The sequence below is a fragment of the Manihot esculenta genome, chromosome 5 (genome assembly GCF_001659605.2).
Source record: "Manihot esculenta cultivar AM560-2 chromosome 5, M.esculenta_v8, whole genome shotgun sequence".
NCBI lineage: Eukaryota > Viridiplantae > Streptophyta > Magnoliopsida > Malpighiales > Euphorbiaceae > Manihot > Manihot esculenta.
Window position 1 is genome coordinate 10,336,773 of NC_035165.2, and position 23,991 is coordinate 10,360,763.

Genomic DNA, 23,991 nt, shown 5'->3' on the forward strand with positions numbered 1-23,991 from the left:
AAGGTCAATTATAAATATAAATAAATAAATTCTCATAAAAAAAATAAAATTCATATATTTATATTTTAAAATTAACTTATAATCAGATCCATCTAATAGTTTTCGTCTTTATTAGTTTTCGCCCTTATACAATTTTTTTTGTATTTCGTTATATTTCATCAATAAAAAAAAAGATAAATATTAAATAAATTATGAATTTTCCTAATTACCTTGCTATTGTTAATATTTATTTATTTTGAAAAATATATACAACCAATTGATAATTAATAATTAGAGCCACTATAAATAAACAAAAAGGCTAAAGCATTTAACAAAACTAAAATTTAAAAAATTAATTTAATTTTTAAAATATAAGGATGAAAATATGAGCAAATAAATATAATTTAGAAGCAAAGTACTTGATATATCAGTATTACCCTCCCGAAAGAACCAAAATACACACTAAGCCAGATCTTCTTCTTAGTTACAACAAGTAATTATATAAAAAATAGTTTTCATCCTAAGAATATTTTTGTCTTGTAACTAACATGAAAATTAATAATTATTGCAAAAAACAATAATTGTACAAGACAATCAACATAGTTATGTATTCCAGTGAGACTTCACAACAGAGTCGCTCAACCTCATCTTACAATCTTGCCATCAAATTGGAAGGAAACTTGAGCAATTATGAACTTGGGTTTCTTTCAGCATGAGATTTGCCATAACTCAGAAAAAATTTTTTCTTCTACTTAATAATAATAATAATAAAACAAAACAATTGAAAAAAGAAGATAATAGGGGGTACTTTGAATCCATGAAGCTTTTTCGTTGAAGGTCATATTGTATTATTAAGAAACATCAGAATAATACAAGAACCACCAACATTATTTTCATCTTCGGAAACCAACGTCATGGCTCAAGAAATCAAATTATATATAAGAAAATTTGAGAAAAAGGAAAAGTATTCGTACATTTTAAAACCAAACGCAACACCAATATTTAAAAAAAAAAAATAAACAAATCAGATACAATTTGTACACTACTGATGCCGAATGCAGCAGCCACCTCCATAGTCAGCGGAGCAAACGGTACACGTGATCCCTATGGTCGATGATACACGTATTTTGTTCTGGGGTCCACAATAAGACCCTTTCCTCCATTTACTTCTAAATCATGCCTGCGTTAATCACATCTACAGAATTTCAAGATTTTGTTTTTTTATTTTCACTGCCTAAGCCATCAACATTGGCCAATGGAGAATATAGAACACGAGGACCAAGAGCAGAAGCCAAGTACAGGCCCTATATTTAATTACTTGTTAAGTAAACACCGAGTAGTAAAAGAAACAGAAAACTCAACTGGAAAACGAAGTCTGGGATGGTCAACTGCTCACGAGGAACATGTCGGAACAGCTGTACAAGCCGATCAGCGTATACCACTTTCTTCCATGTCTAGAGAAAAATTTAAAAGATTTTGATCGGGGTAAATAGTTGTGTACATTTAATCCAGAAGATAACAATAAATAATAATACCCATACCACACTATCAACAAATAACTGCAGAGCAAAAATTGTAGCCTTCAGATGAAATGTAGGATGAAGAACATGAATTGCCTGCAAAGAGTATTAGCTATTAAGGGGATATCAAACTAAGAAGGCAAACAGATATTTCCAAATTAGACAAAGCAAGTGATGTCGCATACATGCAGGTTCCGCTGGTGTTTCCGACCAAGTATCTGTTGTAATCTTCTCATCCATCCCAAGTCAGGTTGACTGTTGATTACAGAAACAAACAAGCACATATAAAGTGAAAGCCAGTAAATTTCAGGAAACGAATTTCACGTAGTAATAATAATACACCTGGCCAGATTCACAAACAATGCTTTCATTTTTAGTTCAATAGAAAAGGGAGGAGGAGGAGGAGAAGGGAAGGTACCCAACTATCAAATTACTAGCCGGGTAGTAATATTACTTCCATACTACCAAAAATAGAAGTTGCTTATGAAATAATAATGATTACAGTCAGCAACATTTTTGTTCAAAATGCATATATAGACATTTGATTGACAAAGAATTCACATACCACTGCTCGCAACTAGAAACTTGATTGGCAAATCCCACAAGATGGCAAAATTAAAGAAATTGAGGACTTTGAACAATAAGAAGGCTTGAAAAATTTTATAAACGCATTCTTATTACAGTCAACTTAATGAAATCAATTAACTCCCTCTTCCCTGTTTCTTGTTATTAAACAAGGAAGATTTTATCCATGGGGCCAGAAATTTCACATTCATGTACTGGTTTCATCATGCAAAAATTGCAAAGAACTAGTGAGATGTAAATTATCCACCACACATATAAAATTTTAGACACAATTTGTCAACTCTTTCCAAGTGAATTTTACAACAACACTTACAGCTGCAAAGATGCTGCAGAGTGGAAATATACAATTGTGTAAGGCTTCTGTATTATGGGCTCAAATTCCTAATATTTAGCAAAGGAGACATAATATTAGTACATACTAGTAACCAATTGTTGATAATTAAAAGAGAGGAAAATGCAGTAAGCAGTAATCTAACTACCTTCACCACATAAAGCACAAATCTCTCCAGATCAAGACATCGCAGCAAAAAATGTGCTCCCACAACAACCATTACAGGACGGCCCTCACTGTCTACCCCACCACGATAACTGAAATAGAAAAGAAAGGCCTAACAGAGCTATACAACATGAAATATACAACTCTTGTAATACAAAGAAATGAGACTTCTACAGGAGGTTAGAAACCTAAAAATAATAGTTGAGCATGTCAAAACTGTACTGGAGAGTTTAAAAAACGTGGGTCAAGAATACAATTCAATGCCAATAATTAATGTATACCAGTTGCCCCAAACAAATATTAAAGGCAAAATAGTTGAGCATGCCAAAATTGTAATAAAGAGTTCAAAAAAATTGTAATAAAGAGTTCAAAAAACAAGGTCAATAATACAATTCACTGCCACCAGTTGCCTCCAAGGAAAATCAACTTATAAATTAAGGGGGCAAAAAAGCGGAATTCTCCATAATAGATAAAAATAATTTGAGATCTTAAGCAAGCCCACAAGAAAGGAAGAGGTGCATATGCTTACACAATTTTCATCTCTGCAATTTCAGAAAGATTTAGAGAATTTGCTTTAGCAAGGTATCTAGAGTGAAGAGAATATTCTTCAGCAATAGAAAGAGGAGGACCACCAAGATCACCAAATCCAAGCATTTTAGCACAATTCCATCCACTCTGGGCTTGAGCAGTTTTTTCCCATTGCTCCTTGCGCCTCTGATCTGGATCCTTAATTAATGACATGAAAGCTGGATCCAAATATGAGTCCAAGTACGAAGAATTTCTGCAAGGATAACACTCACCCACTTAGGTCTTCAGACGAATATAGTGGTGCCATGATTCATAAATTGAATATATGTACAATTGAAAAATAAAAAATAAAAAATGTAAATTGACTTGCATATTGATAGATGTTATTCACAAACACAACTTCAACTAGTTTGAGATTAAGGCTTAGTTGTAGTTGTTGTTGTTTTTGTAAGCACAAGCATGACATCTATAAGATTATGCCACAGGCACTGCACAGGTAGCATTATTCAACATGTCATTCTTATGAAACAAAATTCCCCCAGCCAACCCCTCTCTGTAAGCAAAGATAAGATTTTTACAAGGCATGGAAGCATAGCAAATCCTCAGGCAAGAGGAAATTTATTTACAATACAAAAAATGTAGTCAAAATATCATGAATATCCAGAAATTGGTGCTCACTACACCAAAAAGAGAGGAGTAAGGGGAAGAAGAAGAAGAAAAAGAAGAAGAGAGAGAGAGAGAGAGAGAGAGAGGACTAAGGGGAAAAAAAAGAGGACTATCTCCCTCAAAATATCCTTTCATTCCATTAGCTCAATAAAATCCAAAAAACGGAGGGAATAGACCTGAAATTTCTCTTCTTATTCATATGCATATGATGCATCCCTCAAATCTACCATTCATTTTTTATGACTCCTAAGCTATTATCTTTTCTAGTTGAACACCCAAACTGGGAAATACATTTTGCTCTGCTTTTGGCTTTAAAATGACATGTACTACAAAAATTCTAGTCACAGAGCACCACGGTTATAAATAGTGTTACAGTCACTATAAGTTTTTAAAGGCTCCATTAGCTGTGACCCCATTGTTTACAGGTATTCTTCAGTTGTATGGGTCAATATTAACAGCTGTTATTTACTGTACTTAACGGTAACAGCTGTTACCGTCAATAATGCTGCTACAAATCACATGCAGAAAGTGTTTTTCTTCATTTCTTTTCATTCTTTGCATGTTCCACTCTTTGACACCTACTGTTTCTATCACTTTCTCTCAAAAAGTCTCAAATTTCTCCTTTCTACAAATCTCTCAATTTAAGCTTAGATCATAGGTCTATTTACCACAGTTAGTTCTTGACAAAAGGTGTCTTATTTTCTGTTTCTAGCTTATTCTTTTCACTATTTGATGTATTTTAGTTGAATATCTTATGCTTATTATGTGGTATTTATGCATATTATATAGTCGTATTGTAGTTGCTCTGCAAATCTTTACAAAAAAATTGTATAATGCCTAGAAAGTTAACTTTACATTATCACAATTACAGGCCTATAGCCGCAATTTAAGACTATGCACAGCACCCAACCATCAAGAAGTAAAAGAGCACCAAGTATCACAAGGAAAGCCAAGGGCAGCAACATGGTTTTAAATAACGGCCATTACATATCGTAATGGCCGTTATTTACAGGTTTAGAAGGAGCCTGTGGCTGTTACGGCCTTGAAATAAAGTGATAAAATTTTGTTGCTGTAACGGCCGTTACGACCGTTATGTAATAGAAACAGCCGTTACAGGCCGTGAAATAACGGCCGTTACTTTTCTTTTCACAGCAGGAATCTTCATATCAGCTTTTTTTTCCTTCACCAACAGCCTTAGTCACACGAATATGAATTATTGGAGGGTTCTTCAACAGCAGCCTTCATTCATATTCATATTCCAAAGCAAAAAACTTAAAAAACATTCATATTTCTGTCAAGTTCTTTCACAGCAGCCTATATTTACTGATATTGATCAACTTCTTCTCAACTCTCTCAAATTTCTCAAACTTCACTATCTTTTAAGTGTTTATTTGTTATATTCATACTTATTATTTGATATATTTATATTTATTGTTAAGTTATATAACTTAATAACAAGTAGAAATATATCAAATAAATACAAAATTAAGTTGTAATTATGCTTATTGTTAAGTTGTATAACTTAATAACAAGTAGAAATATATCAAATAAACACAAAACTGTTATATAATTTACTTTTAATCAAATATCTTCTAGTTTCATGAACTTTGCAAATTTTTCAAAAAAATTTGTGCCACGACAGACCGTTACCCTTATGTTATGATTTTTACATGCCTATTTCCATTGCCTGCGACCGTGAACGCAGTGCGATTTGAAACCACAGCAAGATTCAGTTAAACCTCATTTTAGGCAGTGTAAGATCAAATTTCAGGTTGTTTCTTGTAATCAGTTTCTCAGAACACCAAAACTATAAGATCAGAATCACATATATCACCTATGCAGTCAAGACAATAGAATGAAGATATTCATTCATTCAAAAGAGAGATAAAATGAAATATAGAAGGTAACAAGAAATAAAATGAAGCAAACTTAATTCCAAAGGGTAACAAATACGACAAAAGTAGTACTCAACAGAGTTGTAGATGTATTGCATATTTTGCATCATCATTATGTCAACTAACCTTTGTACCAAGCCAACGTCACTGACAGGAAGGTCTACTTCGTCTTGGGGAGGTTTGGGAGCAGTTTTCTTGGGCAAAGGCTTTATTCTGATTTTACGTTCATCTATTATTGTCTCACCATTTTCATCCCCAACATCAGCAGGAAGCTTTGAAATTGCCACCTCCTCTTCATGTTTGTCTCGAGGAAAGTATAGCGGTAGCAATCTGCATTGTAAATTATTAGATGGGAAAATGACTAAAACTGTAGATGATGTATTAAAACTGTAGGTAATTTCAAAGGCAACAAATCTCACATGCCACATTAAGGCATCATATTAATTTATTTAAAGAGTGACCCATTTTGCATCTGAAAGGCAATAGAAAGGAACACCACTATAGAAATACCTCTTATATATTTCAGTATCAGTTGTTGTGGTTGTACAAAAAACAACAGCTTTTATTTTATCTTTCTGCTTCTCAAGAAAACGGCGTACTGTCCCTGAACAAAATAAAGTGACAGATCAAGCTGACAGCTGAGTATGACTTAATGCATACAGGCTTCAACACACCCATTATGATAAATACACGCATTTGCAAGATGAAATCAGCAGATACATTAGTTGCATATTATTGCTAATTTCATCCAGAAAAACGTTAGTTTCTCTTGTAATTAAAAATGGATGGGCAATTAACTTCTGAATATGGAAACTATTCCCTTGGCATATTGCAGAATACATAACATGTAAAAAATCATAGTTACCAAAATCAAGGATAAAAAATCCTCATTTTGTAAATAAAAATTTGGTATAATTCTCAAAATAAACAAAAAGCAAAACTTATCCATGTAAAACAAATAAATGTATCAAACTTGACAAATATGAGTGATCCGTGGCCAAATGGAAAGGTATTTGCCTTTAAAGCAAGAAATGTGTGTTCATCATAACCAACTCTAAAATATGAAGTGCAAAGATAAATTAAGAAGCATTGAAAGGTGCATCTTATATTATTTTGGTAACCATATGCATATCATGTAACCATATGCAAAAAAGATTAAAAACCTGTATTCTATATTTGAACTCCAAGTTTCATTAAGCCTTCATTTTCAATACACTGAGAAGTCTTTTTAAAAAAAAATGAAATAAATACAGCTCAGGTCACTTAAGAGGAGACCTTTTTATTTTCATAGTAGAACTTGAAAAGAACAAGCTAACAGTTTTCAACCCATTGGCTCTTATGAGCATTTGGGTTTGCTTGACAAGGGAAGAACTAACAGAATTAATTGATTCATCAGATTAAAAACCAATTCACTTAATTCTTGTTTTTTTGTGGTTCAACCTGTAGGTTTTAGATCTAGGATGATGAATCAACTTGAATCATACAATTCGAATAAAAAGTAAAGTAATTTTGAAATTAATCAAGAAAGCTAAACAAAGAACTGTAACATGGGGGTGGGAGTTGAGAAAAAATCTCACTTATAGCCACATGTGCAGCTGGTTCACGAGGATAATTTTTAGCCTCTGTATATATACATCCCATTCCGATGCTGCAAGATTTATATTCAAGAGGAAATTAACTCCATATTCTACAAAAATAAAGGGCAAGCGCAACAAAAAGACAAAATATGTGAAAGAAATAGTGTAGCATCTGCTATCAAACCACCTCTGAAGACCATTTTCAATGAGAAGCTCGAGGCAAGACCTATAGCAGTGACTCAGAGCATTCTCTGCAGCAGTATGATATTTCACTGCATATTTAGGTCCAACTGTGTGTATAACTCTCCTGAAAAGATGTTGGAGAAAAAATTAGCCCCTATTCGGAAAGAAAGAAAATACTAGCCTCGCCTCTATTACAAAAGAAAGAAAATCAGTGTCATGTAATGAATACTTCTAAACAAATTATACTAAATAGCACACATCCAAGGTATACACAATTTAAGCTATGATAGAATGCCAAATCATTAACTGCAGATGGATAATGTAACCTGAGATCATCATCTTTGACACAAGATAAATCAATTACCCAAAAGAATATACCCATATCAACAGAATATGCTCCCATGCATAGTACCTCAATATATAACCCCACCAATACGGAAAAAAAAAGAGGGCGTGAGTGGTTTCCTCTCTCATTATATTTGTATTTTGTATTAGTCATTAAATAGCTTATTCATCTCTCTTTAACTTGAGGAGTGTCCTCACTAGGGACTCCGGTTGCACCTCTGACCTGTTTCTCTCACTTTGTGGCAGGTCCTAGGCTGAGACAATATCAAGGGACCCATATATCTAAAGCTGAAAGACTTTGTCTTCATCAATCTTAATAAGCAATTAAGAAAATCAGATGTTCTTTCATATGCTTGGACAGTAACGGCCTTCTGATATAGCTCTTGATTATCCAATTCAGTGAATAATGCACATTGGTTAATAAAAAACAATTCCACCACCCTAGTAGAGCTAAAATACTACATAACAAAGAAAGAGTATGCTAAATTGTTCTAAAATACAAGTACTAGCATACAAAATGAGACATACATAATCAATGTCTATGAGATATCAAGGAGATGGGAGAAGTTACAGGGTATAAATTACTGGTCATAATTAATGCTTCGTAGAGAACATCTATATATGCACCTACATACGCACCTAGCAGGCAGGTCATATGCATTAGTAACTTTTGCCATCCCTGTTCGACATCCACCCTGTCAGAAAACAATTGCAAATCAATCCATCCCATTCTTGACTAGTATACCACCACAAAATACCCTACTAACTAAACAAGTTCTCTCTACCAACCACAAAAGCATAGGGCATATCTTGCTTCATCTTAAAACGGGCCTATCATCTCCCTTTTATAATAAAAATTCTAGGGTAAACTTTCATTTCTAGGCAAACCTTCACGTGGTATTTCAATTTTAGCTTTTTTTTTTTTTGACAATTTTAGTCAAATTTAAAAGGTTATTAACAATTTTAGCCAGGGGTCAGTTGGGGACTGAAAATATGCATGTGGCATATCCAGTCAGCAAAAATATAATTTAAAAATTCTAGGACCTACTTTACTAATGGTAAACTATATATTTTAGCCAATCTTTTACACAATTTCACAATTTTAGCTAATTGTGTTTTCAGTTTTAACTAAAATTTCCATATTCACCTGAATCAAACCATGTTTATGCAATAATTTATTAAAAAAAAAATAGTTCAATTAAATCATTTCTAGATGGGACTACATTATAAAAAATTGACATCAACCTAGCCTAAAAGTGATAGGCACTTGTTTACAAATTAAGCATAGCTAGCTTAATAATGGGTAAAAATAGGATAACAATTACCATTTGGCTAAAATAATTCGTAACAGTAGACATGTTTCTAATATCTGTAAGTAGCTAATTTAAAAAAAAAAGGCTTGTAAATATGTAAGATTGTGTCAATTTTAGTCTAGATTTAAATTTTAATATGGTAATAAAATATCTCTGTCCTATTTCTTGATGTAAGATTAGTGTAAATTGTCATATCAAACCATATCCAGATGGTGCAACATTAAAAAATATAACTTTTACCTGATAGACAGCTAATACAAGTGGATTCTGCATTAAAAGTTTAATTCCTATGGTAATTGAACAGTCATGTTACTTCCTGTTACACCATTTTTAAACTCTTGGCTAAAATTAACAATTTGTGTAAAAGCTAAAACATATAATTTATAATATTATAACAGGTGGGACACACATTAAAGTATTATTTTCTTTGCTGACTCAGCATGCCAAGTAAGCATATTCTACCAGCCAACTGACCCCTGGCTAAAATTGTTAACCTTTCTAATTTATTTAAAATTGTCAAAAAAAAAAAAAAGGAAATGGCTAACATTGAAAAACCACATAAAGATTTGGCTAAAAATGATAGTTTACCCAAGATTCTATACAAATGATGCGAGAGATCAGAAAAATGTCTGTAACTAATGCCTAAAGACCACACCTCATACATCTTGAATTTCAAATACAAAAAATAAGATAACAGCCAGAAAATAACCAATAGCATACCAGTGTAGCACATTCCTCCGCAAGGCCAGGTCCAGCTGCTGCATGCAGACCAGGACTGCTGTGTGCTTCATCCATGTTCTGCGAGCCACCAATTTAAAAACGTCTTAGATTTCATATAGATGAATTGACAATTCCTCTTATTCATGGCATTTCAACGGAAAATCAATTTCCACAAATTGACTTTTCTTTAGGACTAAAAAAGGGGTTTAAAAGGCTTCAGCATGTTATTTACTGAGGATCTTCATGCTAGAATGAATATATTAGCGATGGATGCACCAAGATAATCTAAGGGCTTAGTCGAGTGAAACGATTTTCTAAAACTTGCAAAAACTATGATCAGATTTCCAATAGTCCATTCCAACCAGCAGCAAAATAATTATCACAAATAATCAGGTGCATCCACACGGTACAAAACAAATCAATACTTAAGTTTCAAGCATGGGTTGCAATCCAAAGGGAGAAAATCCACATACTTTAGAAGTCCGAACACAAGCCGGCAACCCATGTGTAGCATAGAATAAAAGTATTCAAACTTCAGGTTCTAAATTTTAGATTATTCTTATGGAAGCCCTTTAAATAATTATAACCCAGTTCATGAAACAAAAGCTCAACCATCACATGGTACTTCACTCTAGTTGCAAAAGTGGATAACAGTTTTTTTTAATCAACACATAGATACATGTCCACATGTCACATTGGTGTATAAGTGTAAATTCAATAATTATCTATTTCCAAAGTGAGCATTGCATTAGCAATCCAATAAAAGGTAAGTGCTTTAAACTCACCTCATTTGTAGAGTTCACAACAGCATCAACCTCAAGATTCCATGGATTTCCCCTCCATAGATATATCTTTGAGTTGATTTCGGGATCAACAGGAAACCTTGATACCATCCCATTTCCACTACCTTCTCCATCAGTAGGAGACGTTAAAGGATCAGGGAAATATGAATTGGAAAATGAAGGGTCATCATTGTCATAACCAAGTGATAATCTACTCTCTGCATCACTCCATCGAGGAACTTGGTCCAAAGTCACAACAGAATCCCCACTATCAGTGGGTGATCCACCCCGAACTGTGGTAGCTGTAGCCCCACTCCAGTACATATTTGGAACTCCCGATAACAATCTCGGTTTCTAGTTGTTGGACAGCTTAAGCACGCACTGCTTAGGTACAACCCCTTTACAATCAAAGAGTCAGCCACCACCCACTTGAATAAGGAATGCAGAAGCACACTAATCAAGGAATTCCCTGATAAAGAAAACAAAACCTAAATCAAACTCAAAATCAGCATTACACATGCCCCATTAAAAAAAACAATGACCAACGGCAGTGTCCTGCATACATAATCACCGCCGATCACTCAACAAACACACGATTCCGTTTCGTTCTTATTTACTACATTCCTTATCATTTCAAATAGAACGTTTGCACCAAATACATAAGGAAGCATTACTCAAATTTTTTAATCATCATCAGCTATTTGAAAAGAATCCACTGCAAAAATTTCAAAACAAGCAAGAGTTTCATTCCAATTATATTCAAATGGTAACAACACACAAAAACCCTCACTTCTAAATTGATTCCACTGTCAATTAAGCCAGATATAAAAATTAAAAAAAAAAAACAAGGTAAATCAAATCTTAATTTCCCTTTATTAATCTCAGCTTATTCTCGTCAAGCAAGCACAGAAAAAAATTATGTGCCTTCATACCCTAATAACGAAAATTCGCGAGAAGAATGAAGAACGAAGAATTGAGTGGACGAGAAAGGATATTCGACGAACCAAATAAATCTGAGGGTAGAGGAACGTACCTGAAATTTGCGGGAGTAGAATTATTGAAAAATGGATTATTTAATTATTTTATGATGCGGATGATGCGAAGTTTCATCGCAGGCTGGGCAGTGGGCTCGACGAGCTTGCAATTCACTAAGCAAATAGTCATTTGGCCAGAACTGCATTTCCTGTTGAAAGAAATTTTACTTCCTTGTCCTTTTCTGCGCCGATAAAATGAAAATATCAAAACCAGCCCTCATATATCTATTTATTCCATTTAAGACCTCAACTTTTTTGTCCTTTCAATAATGTTTCAAGTTTTACGTAGGGATGGAGGCGGGCGGGTTTTCACGGGTACCCGATCCATCCAAACCCTATTAGGACGGATTTAGATTTTTACAAAACGGATTTGGACGAATTCGGGTTTGAAAAATTTTACCCGTCTCAGATTCGGATAGGGTTCGGGATTAGGTGATCGGATACCCGTTACCCGAACCCGATTAACTATACTAACAAAACTAACCCTAATCCCTAATTTATTTTTTCATTTTACTCTTTCCTCTCTTCGTCTACGTCTCTCTCTCTCCCTCGCTTCCCTTCCCATAGTTCTCAATCACGCCTCTCCTCCACTTCACTGACGACTACCGGCAGCCTAGTCGTCACCGGCGACGTCTCCTTTCTCTCCCCAGTCGACGATAAATCTTCTTTCTCCCCCGTCAGCAATATCTCCTTCTCTCTTTCCACCGGCGACATCTCCGACTTCCCAGTTGAAGACAACTCTTCCCTCTGCCCGATCGGTATCGGCGATATCTCCTTCTCTCTTCCCAGTCGGGTGAAATCTACTCTTTTCGATTTAAGCTTCTCTCCCCCGCACTTCACTGACGCTAGAGACAACCCTTCTCTCCTCAATCGGCGACATCTGCTTTGACTAGAACTCTCTTCAGGTTTCAAGATCTTTTATGTGTATGTTCTTAAAGAATTTTATAATTTATGAACTATTAATCTGATTATTTGGATATGTTAAAAAATCTAATTATTTGCTATTTGATTAATGTAATACTTTTGATTTTTAAAATTTATAGACAATTAATCTAATTATTTGATTATAAATCATTATTTGCTGGGTTGCTGAGTTGCTGGTTCTTGTCATTGAACATTTCTCCTCCTACTGGGTTGTGCAACTGTTAGATAGTTTATTTGGTTTTGTCATTGAATTGAATTAAAAAAATTATTTGCTGAGTTGTTGAATTGCTGGTTTGTATCGGGTTCGAATATTGTGCGGGTATTGTTAAACGGGTTTGGGACGTGTTCGAATAGTAAAATTAAAATATTAAACGGGTTTGGGACGGGTTCGGGAATTGTATATATAATCGGGTTCGGGTTTGGGTACTCTCAATTTTGCGGGTACCCTACCCGTTTACATCCCTAGTTTTACTGGAGAACTTTGATAATTAAAAAAAAAAAGGTTTTATGGGATAAATTGTGATATTAGAAAAATTGTGATATTTGATATTTTTATGAAAAATTTTGGACAATTTATTTATTAGCACTTGAATTATGCTGTAATTAAAATTTGAAACCTTCATATTTCATAAATAGTTGATTTAGTCCATAATATTTGATTCAATGAATAAATAATTTAAAATGTTAAATAAATTAAAGAGAAAAATTAATGAATTTAATAAATTATGAAACAAAATTTGATAAATTTAGTGAAGGCAATTTTAAAATATTTTAATTATATATTAAAGTATTTTCAACTTGCTCTATTTGGCCTTTTGGTAAAAAATTAAAAAAAAAAAAAGAAAAAAAGAAAAAGAAAAAGAAAAGAGGTTTGCCCCCACTGCTCTAAATAAATCCGCCCATGCTCACTCTAATCAGTGTGCAAGTTGAGATGCATTTTTTATCTTCATTTTCGCTGGAACATGCCATGTTTTCTAGCTTCTAAGTCTTGGAGCTTCAGCAACAGGCAAGTTGATCCAAGATCTGATTAGCTACAAATAATTTTCAGAAAACAATTTCCATAATTTTTAGATGTTGACCATTTAAAAAATTATTAATAAAAAATATTTTTCTAATTAATATGAAAGTTAAGTTTTTTTAAAAATAAGATAAAATTAAATAAAATTATAATAGTTAATTTATATGTTACTATAGTATAAAAAAATAACAATAATTTTAAAATAATTAAAAAAAATATTAACAAAAATTATAAAACAGAGAGAGTATAATTTATTTTTATAAAATAATCGGAGGCTAAAAAGGTTATTTAAAATCTTTCCCTAATTAGATTAGCAATCGAGAATAACTCCTTAATAAGATCATTATAAAATGGAGGTTTTATTTGTTTTAAAAAAACTTAGCTAAGGAAATAAGAACTTTTTAGAAGTGTTAAAATAAGTCTTGTTTGGTTGGTTGTATTTACTAACTACTTAATATTGTAAAATTAGTTTAGATTTCAAAAAATTTTATATTCATTAAAGATTTTATGGTCGTTGAAAATTTTATGGTCATTAAATGATTTTATAGTCGTTAAAAATTTTATAGTTATTAAATGATTTTATTTATGAGATTTAAATATAATATTAAATCTGACTTTTATGATTTTATTATATTATCTCAAAATTTTTATAACCGCTTATAACGATTGTTTTTCACTATAAATAGCCTCCATTTTTACAAAGATAACGTCTCTCATTTTTCTACTTTATTCTTTCTTTCCTTTATATTTTCTGCTGGGTTATAAATTATAGATAAATTCTTGTTGTCCTGATCTTGGAAATTAAATTTCAGAAAAATTTGTTTAATCCTTGGAGATTACAAAATAAATCCTTAAGAAAAGTGTTCAACACGACTCAGGTTTCATTATTTTATCATGTTTTTCCAACAATCTTAAGGATTTATCTTTACACAAATGGAATCAAAGGTTGTCACTGTCTTTGCTTCTGCACTGTCTACTTCCAATGACATTATCACTGTCTCTGCTTCTGCAAACGGTGGGTTTCTTCTGCCTGCTGTTCCATACGCTAAACTTTTTCCTAACATCTCGAAGATTGAGCAATCACAGAATCAAGACCTGTACCTGCTGTTGATCCAAAATTGCATGAAATCTGAGGATATTCTAATAAGGTATGTAGACATACAATTATCAGTATTCTTTCTAACGATCTATTTGATATCTACTGTTCCTATAAGGAAGCCAAGGAAATATGGGATTCAATGAACTTGAAATATACTGCTGAGGATGCTGGCTACAAGAGCAAATCTTGTACAAGAAAAAGTGCACAAATCAAATAACATGTACGAAATAAGAAATCCGATTACAAATCTAAGTTTAATAATCACACTTTTAAAAAGAAATGACATTATTTTGTATGTGGTAAGCCGGGTCATCATGCACCTCAGTGCAGGAAAAGAGTGATAAAGGACAATCCTCCTAAACCAAAAGTGAATTTAGTTAAAGGAGATGACATTATTGTTGCGGTCATTTCTTAAACTTTTCTTGTAGCTAATGTGCAAGAATGGGTAGTAGACTCTGGTGTTACTAGGCATATCTATGCAAACAGAAATGCATTTACCTCTTACACTACAGTGGGGGAAGGAGAAGAATATGTATATTTGGGTGATTCTAGGACTATAAATGTTCTTGGTAAAGGGAAAGTTCTTCTCAAAATTACAGCTGGCAAGACCTTGATACTTAATGAAGTACTTCATGTACCTAATATAAGAGCTAATTTAATTTCTATAGCTTTATTGAGAAATGCTTAAATTAAGGTGTCTTTTGAGTCAGACAAAATTATACCGACTAAAAATGACATTTTTATTGGAAAATATTATTGTAATCAGGGACTCTTTGTTCTTAATATTTCTGCAATAACAAATGGAAATGCATCTTCTTCTGCTTACTTGCTTGATACTTTGATTTATGGCATGCTAGATTAGGACATGTTAGTGCGTCTTATATTAAAAAAAATAAAAAAAATAATATCTTGGTATAATATGTGGCACTGGTAATACATGTTTAAATAAATGTGAAATTTGTGTAGAATCTAAGTTAACAAAAAAAATCATGTTCAACTACATATAGAGAATCTGAATTACTTAGTTTAATACACACAGACTTAGGAGATTTAAAATAAACTATGACTAGATATGGTAAAAAAAAGAAATATTATGTAATTTTTAGTGATGACTATTCTAGATATACTAAAGTATATTTATTTAGAAACAAAAATGAAGCATTTGATATGTTTCAATTATATAACACTAAAGTAGAAAATCAATTAAATAGGAAAATAAAAAGGATAGATCAGATAGAGATGGAGAATATATCTCATTTAATGACTTTTGTGAAAAAAAAGGAATGATTCATGAATTTACTCCACCTTATTCACCTGAATTTAATGGAGTAGCGGAAAGAAAAAATAGAACATTAAAAGAAATGATGAATGCTTTATTAATAAGTTTCTCTTCACCTAATAACCTTTGGGGGAAAACTTTATTATTTGCTTGTCATTTACAAAATAGGATAACCTATAAGAAAACTGATAAAACACTCTATGAATTTTGGAAAGATTATACACCTAATTTAAAATATTTAAAAGTGTAGGGGTGTCTTGCTAAAGTAATGCTTCTTGATCCTAAGAAATGAAAAATAGGTTCAAAAACTTCTGATTGCATGCTTATAGGTTATGCTGATCATTGGGCTGCATTAGTTAGACTAATGAAATATTTAAGAGGTACCATGAACTATGATATCTTATATAGTGGATTTCCCGCTGTATTAGAAGGATACAGTGATGCTAACTGGATTTCAGATTCAGATGAGATAAAATTCACCAGTGGTTATGTATTCACTCTAGGAGGTGGTGCAATTACATAGAAATCAATCAAACAAAACATCATTACTAAATCTACTATGGAGTCAGAGTTTATTGCTCTGGAATTGGTTGGAATTGAAGCTGAGTGGCTAAGAAACTTCTTAGTAAAAATGCATTGTAATTGCCAAGCGGGAATAATCATTGCAAAGAATAAAACTTTCAATGATAAAAATAGACATATCCGTCTATTTCCATTGATTATGTGAAGTCAGAAGTGAATTTGGCCAATCCTTTGACTAAACCTTTAGGGAGAAAACTAATAGATGAAACATCAAGGGGAATGAGACTTGAGTCAATTTGAAATTAACAGTGATGGAAACCCAACATTTGTGATTGGAGGTCCTATGAAAAAGGTTCATATGGGTAATAACAAGTCACTTGTTAGTTCTGCTAGCACTGTTTATTGTTGTCCCTTCCTATGGTGTAAAAAGTGCTATACTGCATTAATGAGAGGATGAGATGAAAACTCTTAATGATATTTATATCCCTTATGGGTGGTGTATAAATTGCAGTATACACTTGATGATATTACCTATATAAGTGTGGAGTAGGACTGCTTCTATGAGATTGTGGCATAATCTCTAGAGCACTTATGAACTACCAGGCGCGCGCATGGCCTATTAGCACAAAACAACGTTGACAACAAGATCTATAGAGTGTTATGAGATTGATGAGATATTAGCATACAAACATGAGTTTTGGTTCATAGAAACAAAAGTTTCACCAATTACTCTGTATGTTAAGTCTTATTAATCTAGGTCTGGTTCATAGTCTAAAAGACACTAGATTCGAAACATATACACTAAATTTTTAAATCTAGCAATAAAAAATCTTTTGAAATATGTGGGGGATTGTTGTAAAATTAGTTTGGATTTCAAAAGATTTTACGGTCATTAAAGATTTACATAGATGAAAAAATCTTTTGAAAAGAAAGAGACCTTTAAGAGTACTTACATAGATGAAAAAGGGGAAAAGGGTTTTACAGACCTAGAGAACACAGTCTCTGAGAGCCCAGCCTATCATCTATTATGCTCTAATGGGTTGTCTCTATCTTCAGCCCAACTTTTCAACAATGATTGCAAAAGCTTGGCTCAGCGCACTACTCATACTCGAGAAGTCCAACAAAAAACAGTGGCTTTTATTGACCAATCCTTGGGCCCTTCTTTGCTTCAGCCCATGTCTATTCCTTACAACACAGCTATGAAGGAATCATTTTCATCCTCAACCCAGGGCATTGGTTCTCAGCTCACCCAAGCATCTAGTCGAAGGCAGGAACGAAAGGCTGAGTTTTTATCCAAGTGTCCATATCTCCAAGTGAACAAGAAGGAGTTAGGTCCTGAAGATAATCTCATACAGATTGCTGGTATATTGTTGAATAAGGAAGTTAGCTTTCCAGTCCCTTCTTCCTAATCAGATGCTACTGAAAACTAGAATAGCAATCCTCTTGTCTTACCTGCTAGGACTTGGAAGAGGCTTGCTCATTCGAGCATATCAACTCCTATGAATTTTTCTATTGAGGAGATTTCTGATGACTGTGTTGTTCTAGGGAGAACTGAAGAGCACCAAAAATGTAACTTGAAGAAAAATAATGAAGCCGCAGAGGATTTCAAAAATTCACCAGTCAAGAAGCATTGTGTGGTAAAGTCTGATAAATTGATGGTGGAGGTGGCCAGCCCTAAGTGGCCCCACCCCCAGAATGAAGCTCTTAAGTTGGAATTGTCAGGGGTTAGGGAATCCCTTGACAATTCATAACCTTAAAAGGATTTATACATCCCATTCTGTTGATTTGGTGTTTGTATTGGAAACTAAAAACAATGACCATTTTGTGAGACAAAAGCTAATTTTTTGTGTTTTTTTTATATGCTAATAGTCAATCTTGTAGGAACATTTGGAGGTTCGGTTTTTGCTTGGAAGGACCATATGAATGTGTTTGTTATCATATATGGTACCTTCTTCATCCATGATCTTTGAATCCTCTATTAATGAATCATGGTCCTCTATTTTGGTTTATTTGAGTCTGGATGCTTCCTTATGGTTGGATCAATTTAATCTTCTGTTTCAATATAAAAACTCACTAAATGAAGCTTGTTTATTAGTGGAAGATTTCAATTCTATTTTATGCTCTAGGGAGAAGTGTAGGGGAAATTCTCTTTGTCCTAACAGTGCTGCTATGTTTAGGTGCTTTATTGATGGGATGGGTTTAATAGATTTGGGTTTTAGAGGTCCCAATTTTTCTTGGAATAATCATAGAGATGGGATGCATAACATTCAAGAACGCCTTGATTGTTCTCTGGCTACCTTTCAGTGGTTTCAACTTTATCCTAATGCCTTTGTTGACCACCTAAAAGATAGAGGGTTTGATCATAGGCCTATGTTGATCTCTATCTCTCCCTCTTGTCTTAAAGCCAAAAAGCACTTTTATTTTGATGCTCGGTAGGCCGCTGATTCCTCCTTTCGTGATGTGATTTTTGCAACTTGGGATTCTATGACCAGAGGACCTTCTTTGTTCAAAGTCTGGTCCAAGCTTAAATCTTGCAAATATGCCATTATGCAGTGGAATAAAAACCATCCCTATAATTCTAATGCTCGAATCCAATAACTCCAATCTCTACTTGATTCAACAAAAGCTAACCAAGAGAGTGGGGATGCTAATACAATTCGAGGGATTGAAAATGACTTAACAGAAGAGATCCGTAGGGAAGGGCAATACTGAGAGCAGAAAGTGAGAATTAACTAGCTTAAATCTGGTGATAAAAACACAAATTTTTTTTCATGCCAAGGTCATTAACAAGAGAATACATAATTACATTGCAAGCATAATGGATGAGAATGGTGTGTGGAAATCGGATCTTCATGAAATTCAAAGCATTACTTCTTGATATTTTTGCCAGATATACTCGTCTTTAGGACCATAAAATTTTGGTCGAATTACAACTAGTTTTTTGCCTAGAGTGTCTAATGAGATGAATGCTAGACTCACTGCCCCTTTTTCTTCTGAAGAACCTAAGAGAGCAGTTTTTTCGATGCATCCGTCCAAAGCACCAGGGTTAGATGGAATGACTGCTTTCTTTTTCCAAACTTATTGGGATGTGATCGGTCAAGATGTCTATAGGGTAGTTATGGATTTCTTTGAAGGGGAAAGAATGTTGAAAGCAGCTAATCACACCTTAATCTCTCTGATTTCAAAGGTAAAAAAGGTAATAATTATGAAGGATTTGAGACCTATTGGTTTGTGCAATATCTTGTACAAAATTACTGCAAAGATCCTCACCCTTAGAATCCAACCTTTTATGGATGGCCTCATAGGCTCTGAACAGGCTGCTTTTGTTAAAGGGAGCTTTATTTCTGACAATATGCTCATTAATCATGAGGTCATGCATAGTTTGAAGTTGAGGAGAAAAGGAAAAAGAACTGGAATGGCCATCAAACTTGATATTAGTAAAGCTTATGAGTGCATTGAATGGTCCTTTCTCCAACATATGCTTCAATGCTTTGGTTTTCACAATAAATGGATCTCTTGGATAATGCAATGAGTCATCTTTGTGAGCTTTTCTATTCAACTCAATGGGCACATCTTCGATCATTTTTCTCCTTCTGGGGAATTAGGCAAGGAGATCCTCTATTTCTTTACCTTTTTCTTTTTATGGCGGAAGGTTTATCACATGCAATCAAGTGCATCTCAACCTCACGTTATGGTCCTTCTATGACATACTTGTTTTTTGCAGATGATTCCATTTTGTTCTCTAGTGGAATCCTATATGATTATTCTTTGGCAAGCGACCAACAAGTCAATTTGAGCAAATCAGCTATTGCTTTCAGTCCCAACACCCCTCATTCAGTGAAGCAACAAATCTCCTCGTTTTTAAATATTTCTAATATGGAATTTCAAGACAGATTCCTTGGTTTGCCTTCCCATTTTCCAAAATATAAGCATAAAGCCTTAAATTTTATTTGTGAGTGTGTAGTGCAAAGGTGTTCAGGTTAGAAAGAGAACTTGCTTTCTAAGAGAGGTAATGAAGTTCTCATCAAAGCGGTTGCTTTTGCCATTCCAGTTTATTGTATGTCTAGCTTTCGGCTTCCTTTGGGTCTTTGTTCCAAGATCAATAGCACTATTGCTAACTTCTGGTGGGGACAACTGAAGGATGAGAAAAAATTACACATGGTGGCTTGGTCGAAACTATGTTACCCTAAGGGTAAAGGTGGGCTGGATTTTCAGGATATGGAAAGCTTCAACAGAGCTTTAGTAGCAAAGCAAGGATGGCGTATCTTGTGTAACCCTAATTCCCTCTTGGCTCGTGTTTTTAAAGGAAAATACTTTCCATCTTCCTCCTTTATGTAGGCTTCTCAAGGGTGTAGAGCTTCTTGGGGATGGCAGAGTATACTTTAGGGCAAAGAAATCCTTAAAAAAGGCATTCGTTGGCATGTAGAGAATGGAGAGCTCATTTTTTACAAGGACGATTGTTGGGTTCCCAACGTATTTCCCTTTAGACCTCAAGTGAATCAGGATCATCAACTTTCGATATTTCGAGTGTCTTAGCTTTTGGACCCTATAACCCAAAGCTGAAACATTCAACCTCTTCAAGAAAATTTTGTTCCTGAAGAGGTAAGCCATATTCTGTGAATGCCCACTAGTATCTTTTCTAGAGAGGATCAGCTAGTCTGGCATTTTGACATGAGAGGTGTTTACTCTGTATGTTCTGGTTATCAAATTGCAAAGAGGCTGCATCTTTCTAATTCATAGACCCACTGAGGTAATCCGAGTCCGGTTTTTGTGGTGAACAATTCCTCTTTTTGGATGAATTTCTAGAAGCTGCAATGGCCTAGCAAGATAAAGATTTCCTATGATTATTTTTGTCTGAAAGGCTCCCCTGTAATGTTCTTCTTTATCAAAGATTATCAAATATTGCACCAGATTGTTGCTTTTATGGTGGAAGAGAAACCATTGCACATATCTTCCTTTGTTGTCCTATTGCTGCTTTAATTTGGATTCAATCCCCTTTGGGGATCCGATCAACTCTTCTTATGGGCTCAGCAATGATTGATATTGTAATACCCGGCTGGAGTCCGGCATCGGAATTCTACTTTTCGCTGGAGTTCAGTTTGCCGAAAGTCTTTAGACGGGATAGATTTATGTTTTTCTCAAATGTTTTGGTATGTTTCATAGTTTTAAAGCATAAGGAAATGAGTTTTTGAATGAATTGAACCAAGGCAGAAAAGCCAGGTTCGGCCGCCGAAGTTGAGGTTCGGCCGCCAAACATGCATGGCTTTCGGTTTCACGTGTGGCCGCCGAAGGTGGTTTGGCCAGCCACCTATAAATGGCCCTCAGTCGGTTGAAGCGGTAAGAGCACCGTTTCTTTCACTTGTGTGGTTTGTCTGTGTTATGACGCATTCCATCAGATCATATTTTAATGAATTGTTTTACTGTTCTACTCACTGGGCTATAGAGCTCATCCCACTCCCTTCACCCCAGTTTTGCAGGTTCAATGTACAGTGTACAGGGAAGGGTCAGCTAAGTGCAGAAAGAGAAAAGAGATATTTAATAGTTTAGAGTGGACATGTAATATTAAAGAGATGTACTAGTTGTGTTTTTAGTTACAGATGTGCTTGACTTAGTTTGTGTTGTAAATCTGTTGTTATATACATGATCTGTATATGTATATGTTTTACAGAGTATGTGAAAAAACAGGCTTAATAGGTATGAGTTAACCCATCTAGAGTAAGCTCTAGTCAGGGGTACAGAGTACAGAGTACAGAGTACAGAGTACAGAGATAGTGCATGCACAGGTTAAGCCTTGGTTCAGAAAAGAGTTTTTATTTTCACAGAAAATGTATGATCATGTATGAGATTTACAGATATACAGAGAGTATAGCAGGCTTGCTACGGGTTCTGGCGGCCTTAAGCCGACCTGAATCCTAGTGCCGGTGACGGTCCATTTTGGGGTCGTTACAGATATATGGAAACAAATAGAGAGGTTTCTAACTTCTTATTCAGAAAGTAACCTTCTGTTGCAACTCATGAGCTTCCTCCTTTGGCAAATTTGGAAGAATAGAAATGATGAGACCTTCAATCAGAAGTATAGACCTGCTACTAATCTCATAACCGCAGCCATTTGCTACCAAGAGGACTTTTATGCTGCTTGTTTATCCTCCTCTTCTTCTAACATCTCCTCTCCTTCTCAATTGGATGTGATCCAATGATGGTTATGTCCTCCCTTAAGATTAATTAAGATCAATTTTGATGCAGCATATAATGTTTCAAATAGTGTGGGTGCTTTTGTTGTCTTAAGTCGAAATTTTCATGGTGGTATTATAGATTGGAGCTGCCATTTGTGGAATTCTTATTCGGATCCCTTACTTCTCGAAAGCCTCGCTTTTTGGAAAGCTATTTAGTTAGCCATCAGAAGAGGCTTCTCTAGGATTGTTGTTGAAGGAGATTCGCTAACAGTTATCAATGCTTGTTGCGGTCACTCCCTCCTTTGTTAATTTAAAATGTGATTGTAGATATTTTGTCCTTAGCTAATCAGGTCGGAGATACCAATTTTTTTTTTTTTTGTTAGGAGTAGTAGCAATCAAGCTGTTCAATTCCTTTACAAAAAGTTCATTACTGATGCTTCTTTTAGATGTAATCCTTGTGCTTAAATGAACTTTGTATCTCATAGTTTGCAACTTTTAATAGATCTACCTTGTGAAAATATATATATATATATATATATATATAGCAGTCGAACATATCAAATCTTATTTACTATGAAGTAACCTACCAGTAAATATACTTTTTAAGAAATGAACTTCTTAAAAAAATATTATTTTGAATCAAATATCTGAAACCGCTTATGAGGTTTCTTTGAGTGGTTTAGAGCAAAAAATGGCAGTAATTAAAAAATTCGATACATTAACCCTTAAGAGGTGAAATGAAATTGAGTGAATTCCTTTTCCCTTAATAAGGGGTTTCAAGTTCGAACTTTAAATATGGAGTATCTTTAAAACTTGGAGGAAGCACTTTACCTCTTTAATGGGCATGCCTGTCACTTAGTGAATTTCAAACACCGTTTGATTTATACAAAAAAAGATTTGATACATCTAACATAATTCTAAAGTGTTTTTCTCACTTAACAAGAATCAAGTAGCATATATGTCAGTGCAAAAATCTACGTGAGACGATGTTTTTAGATGTAGACGTATTCCCATCCAACTCTTTGCTGGATTAATGGCTTTAGTAATACAACTTGATTTTTGATATATGAAAAAAAATAAAATTCAAAACTCCCATATATAGACACTTAAAGTTGCAGCCAGTGAGATCAGAAATTGCACCAAGATAGCTTTACCAGCAAAGCTCCATGGCGTGCTGATTTCTATGGCACCTCGTTTTTGGACAGATAGATTTTAAATTGTGCTTAGATCAGCTCTTTTGCATATCATTCCTTTCATCCACCGATGATTCACTTTAGCATAAAACCCAGCAAAATCCATCTTGGTTAGAATTACAATTCAAGGAATTAAAGACAAATACTTCTTGTTGCTTTG

At 34.1% G+C, this 23,991-nt stretch overlaps 1 protein-coding gene across 2 annotated transcripts; it reads right to left on the bottom strand.

Annotated features, from left to right (window-relative positions):
- Window positions 1–894: 894 nt before the first annotated feature.
- LOC110615876 (protein GDAP2 homolog) lies at window positions 895–11,779 on the bottom strand. Of its 2 annotated transcripts, none has more exons than XM_021758059.2 (15): window positions 11,623–11,779; window positions 10,593–11,058; window positions 9,808–9,885; window positions 8,414–8,469; window positions 7,434–7,553; window positions 7,247–7,317; window positions 6,180–6,273; window positions 5,796–5,999; window positions 3,110–3,361; window positions 2,564–2,672; window positions 2,398–2,465; window positions 1,685–1,754; window positions 1,521–1,595; window positions 1,342–1,433; window positions 895–1,159 (listed from the first exon to the last, which is right to left on the bottom strand). In XM_021758059.2, exons 2-15 carry the CDS (start codon window positions 10,911–10,913, stop codon window positions 1,084–1,086), a joined length of 1,686 nt encoding a protein of 561 aa, XP_021613751.1. In that variant the 5' UTR covers window positions 10,914–11,058; window positions 11,623–11,779; the 3' UTR covers window positions 895–1,083. The 2 variants fall into 2 exon arrangements, with proteins under 2 accessions (XP_021613751.1, XP_021613752.1); XM_021758060.2 differs by having other exon boundaries at window positions 11,522–11,629.
- Window positions 11,780–23,991: the final 12,212 nt, after the last annotated feature.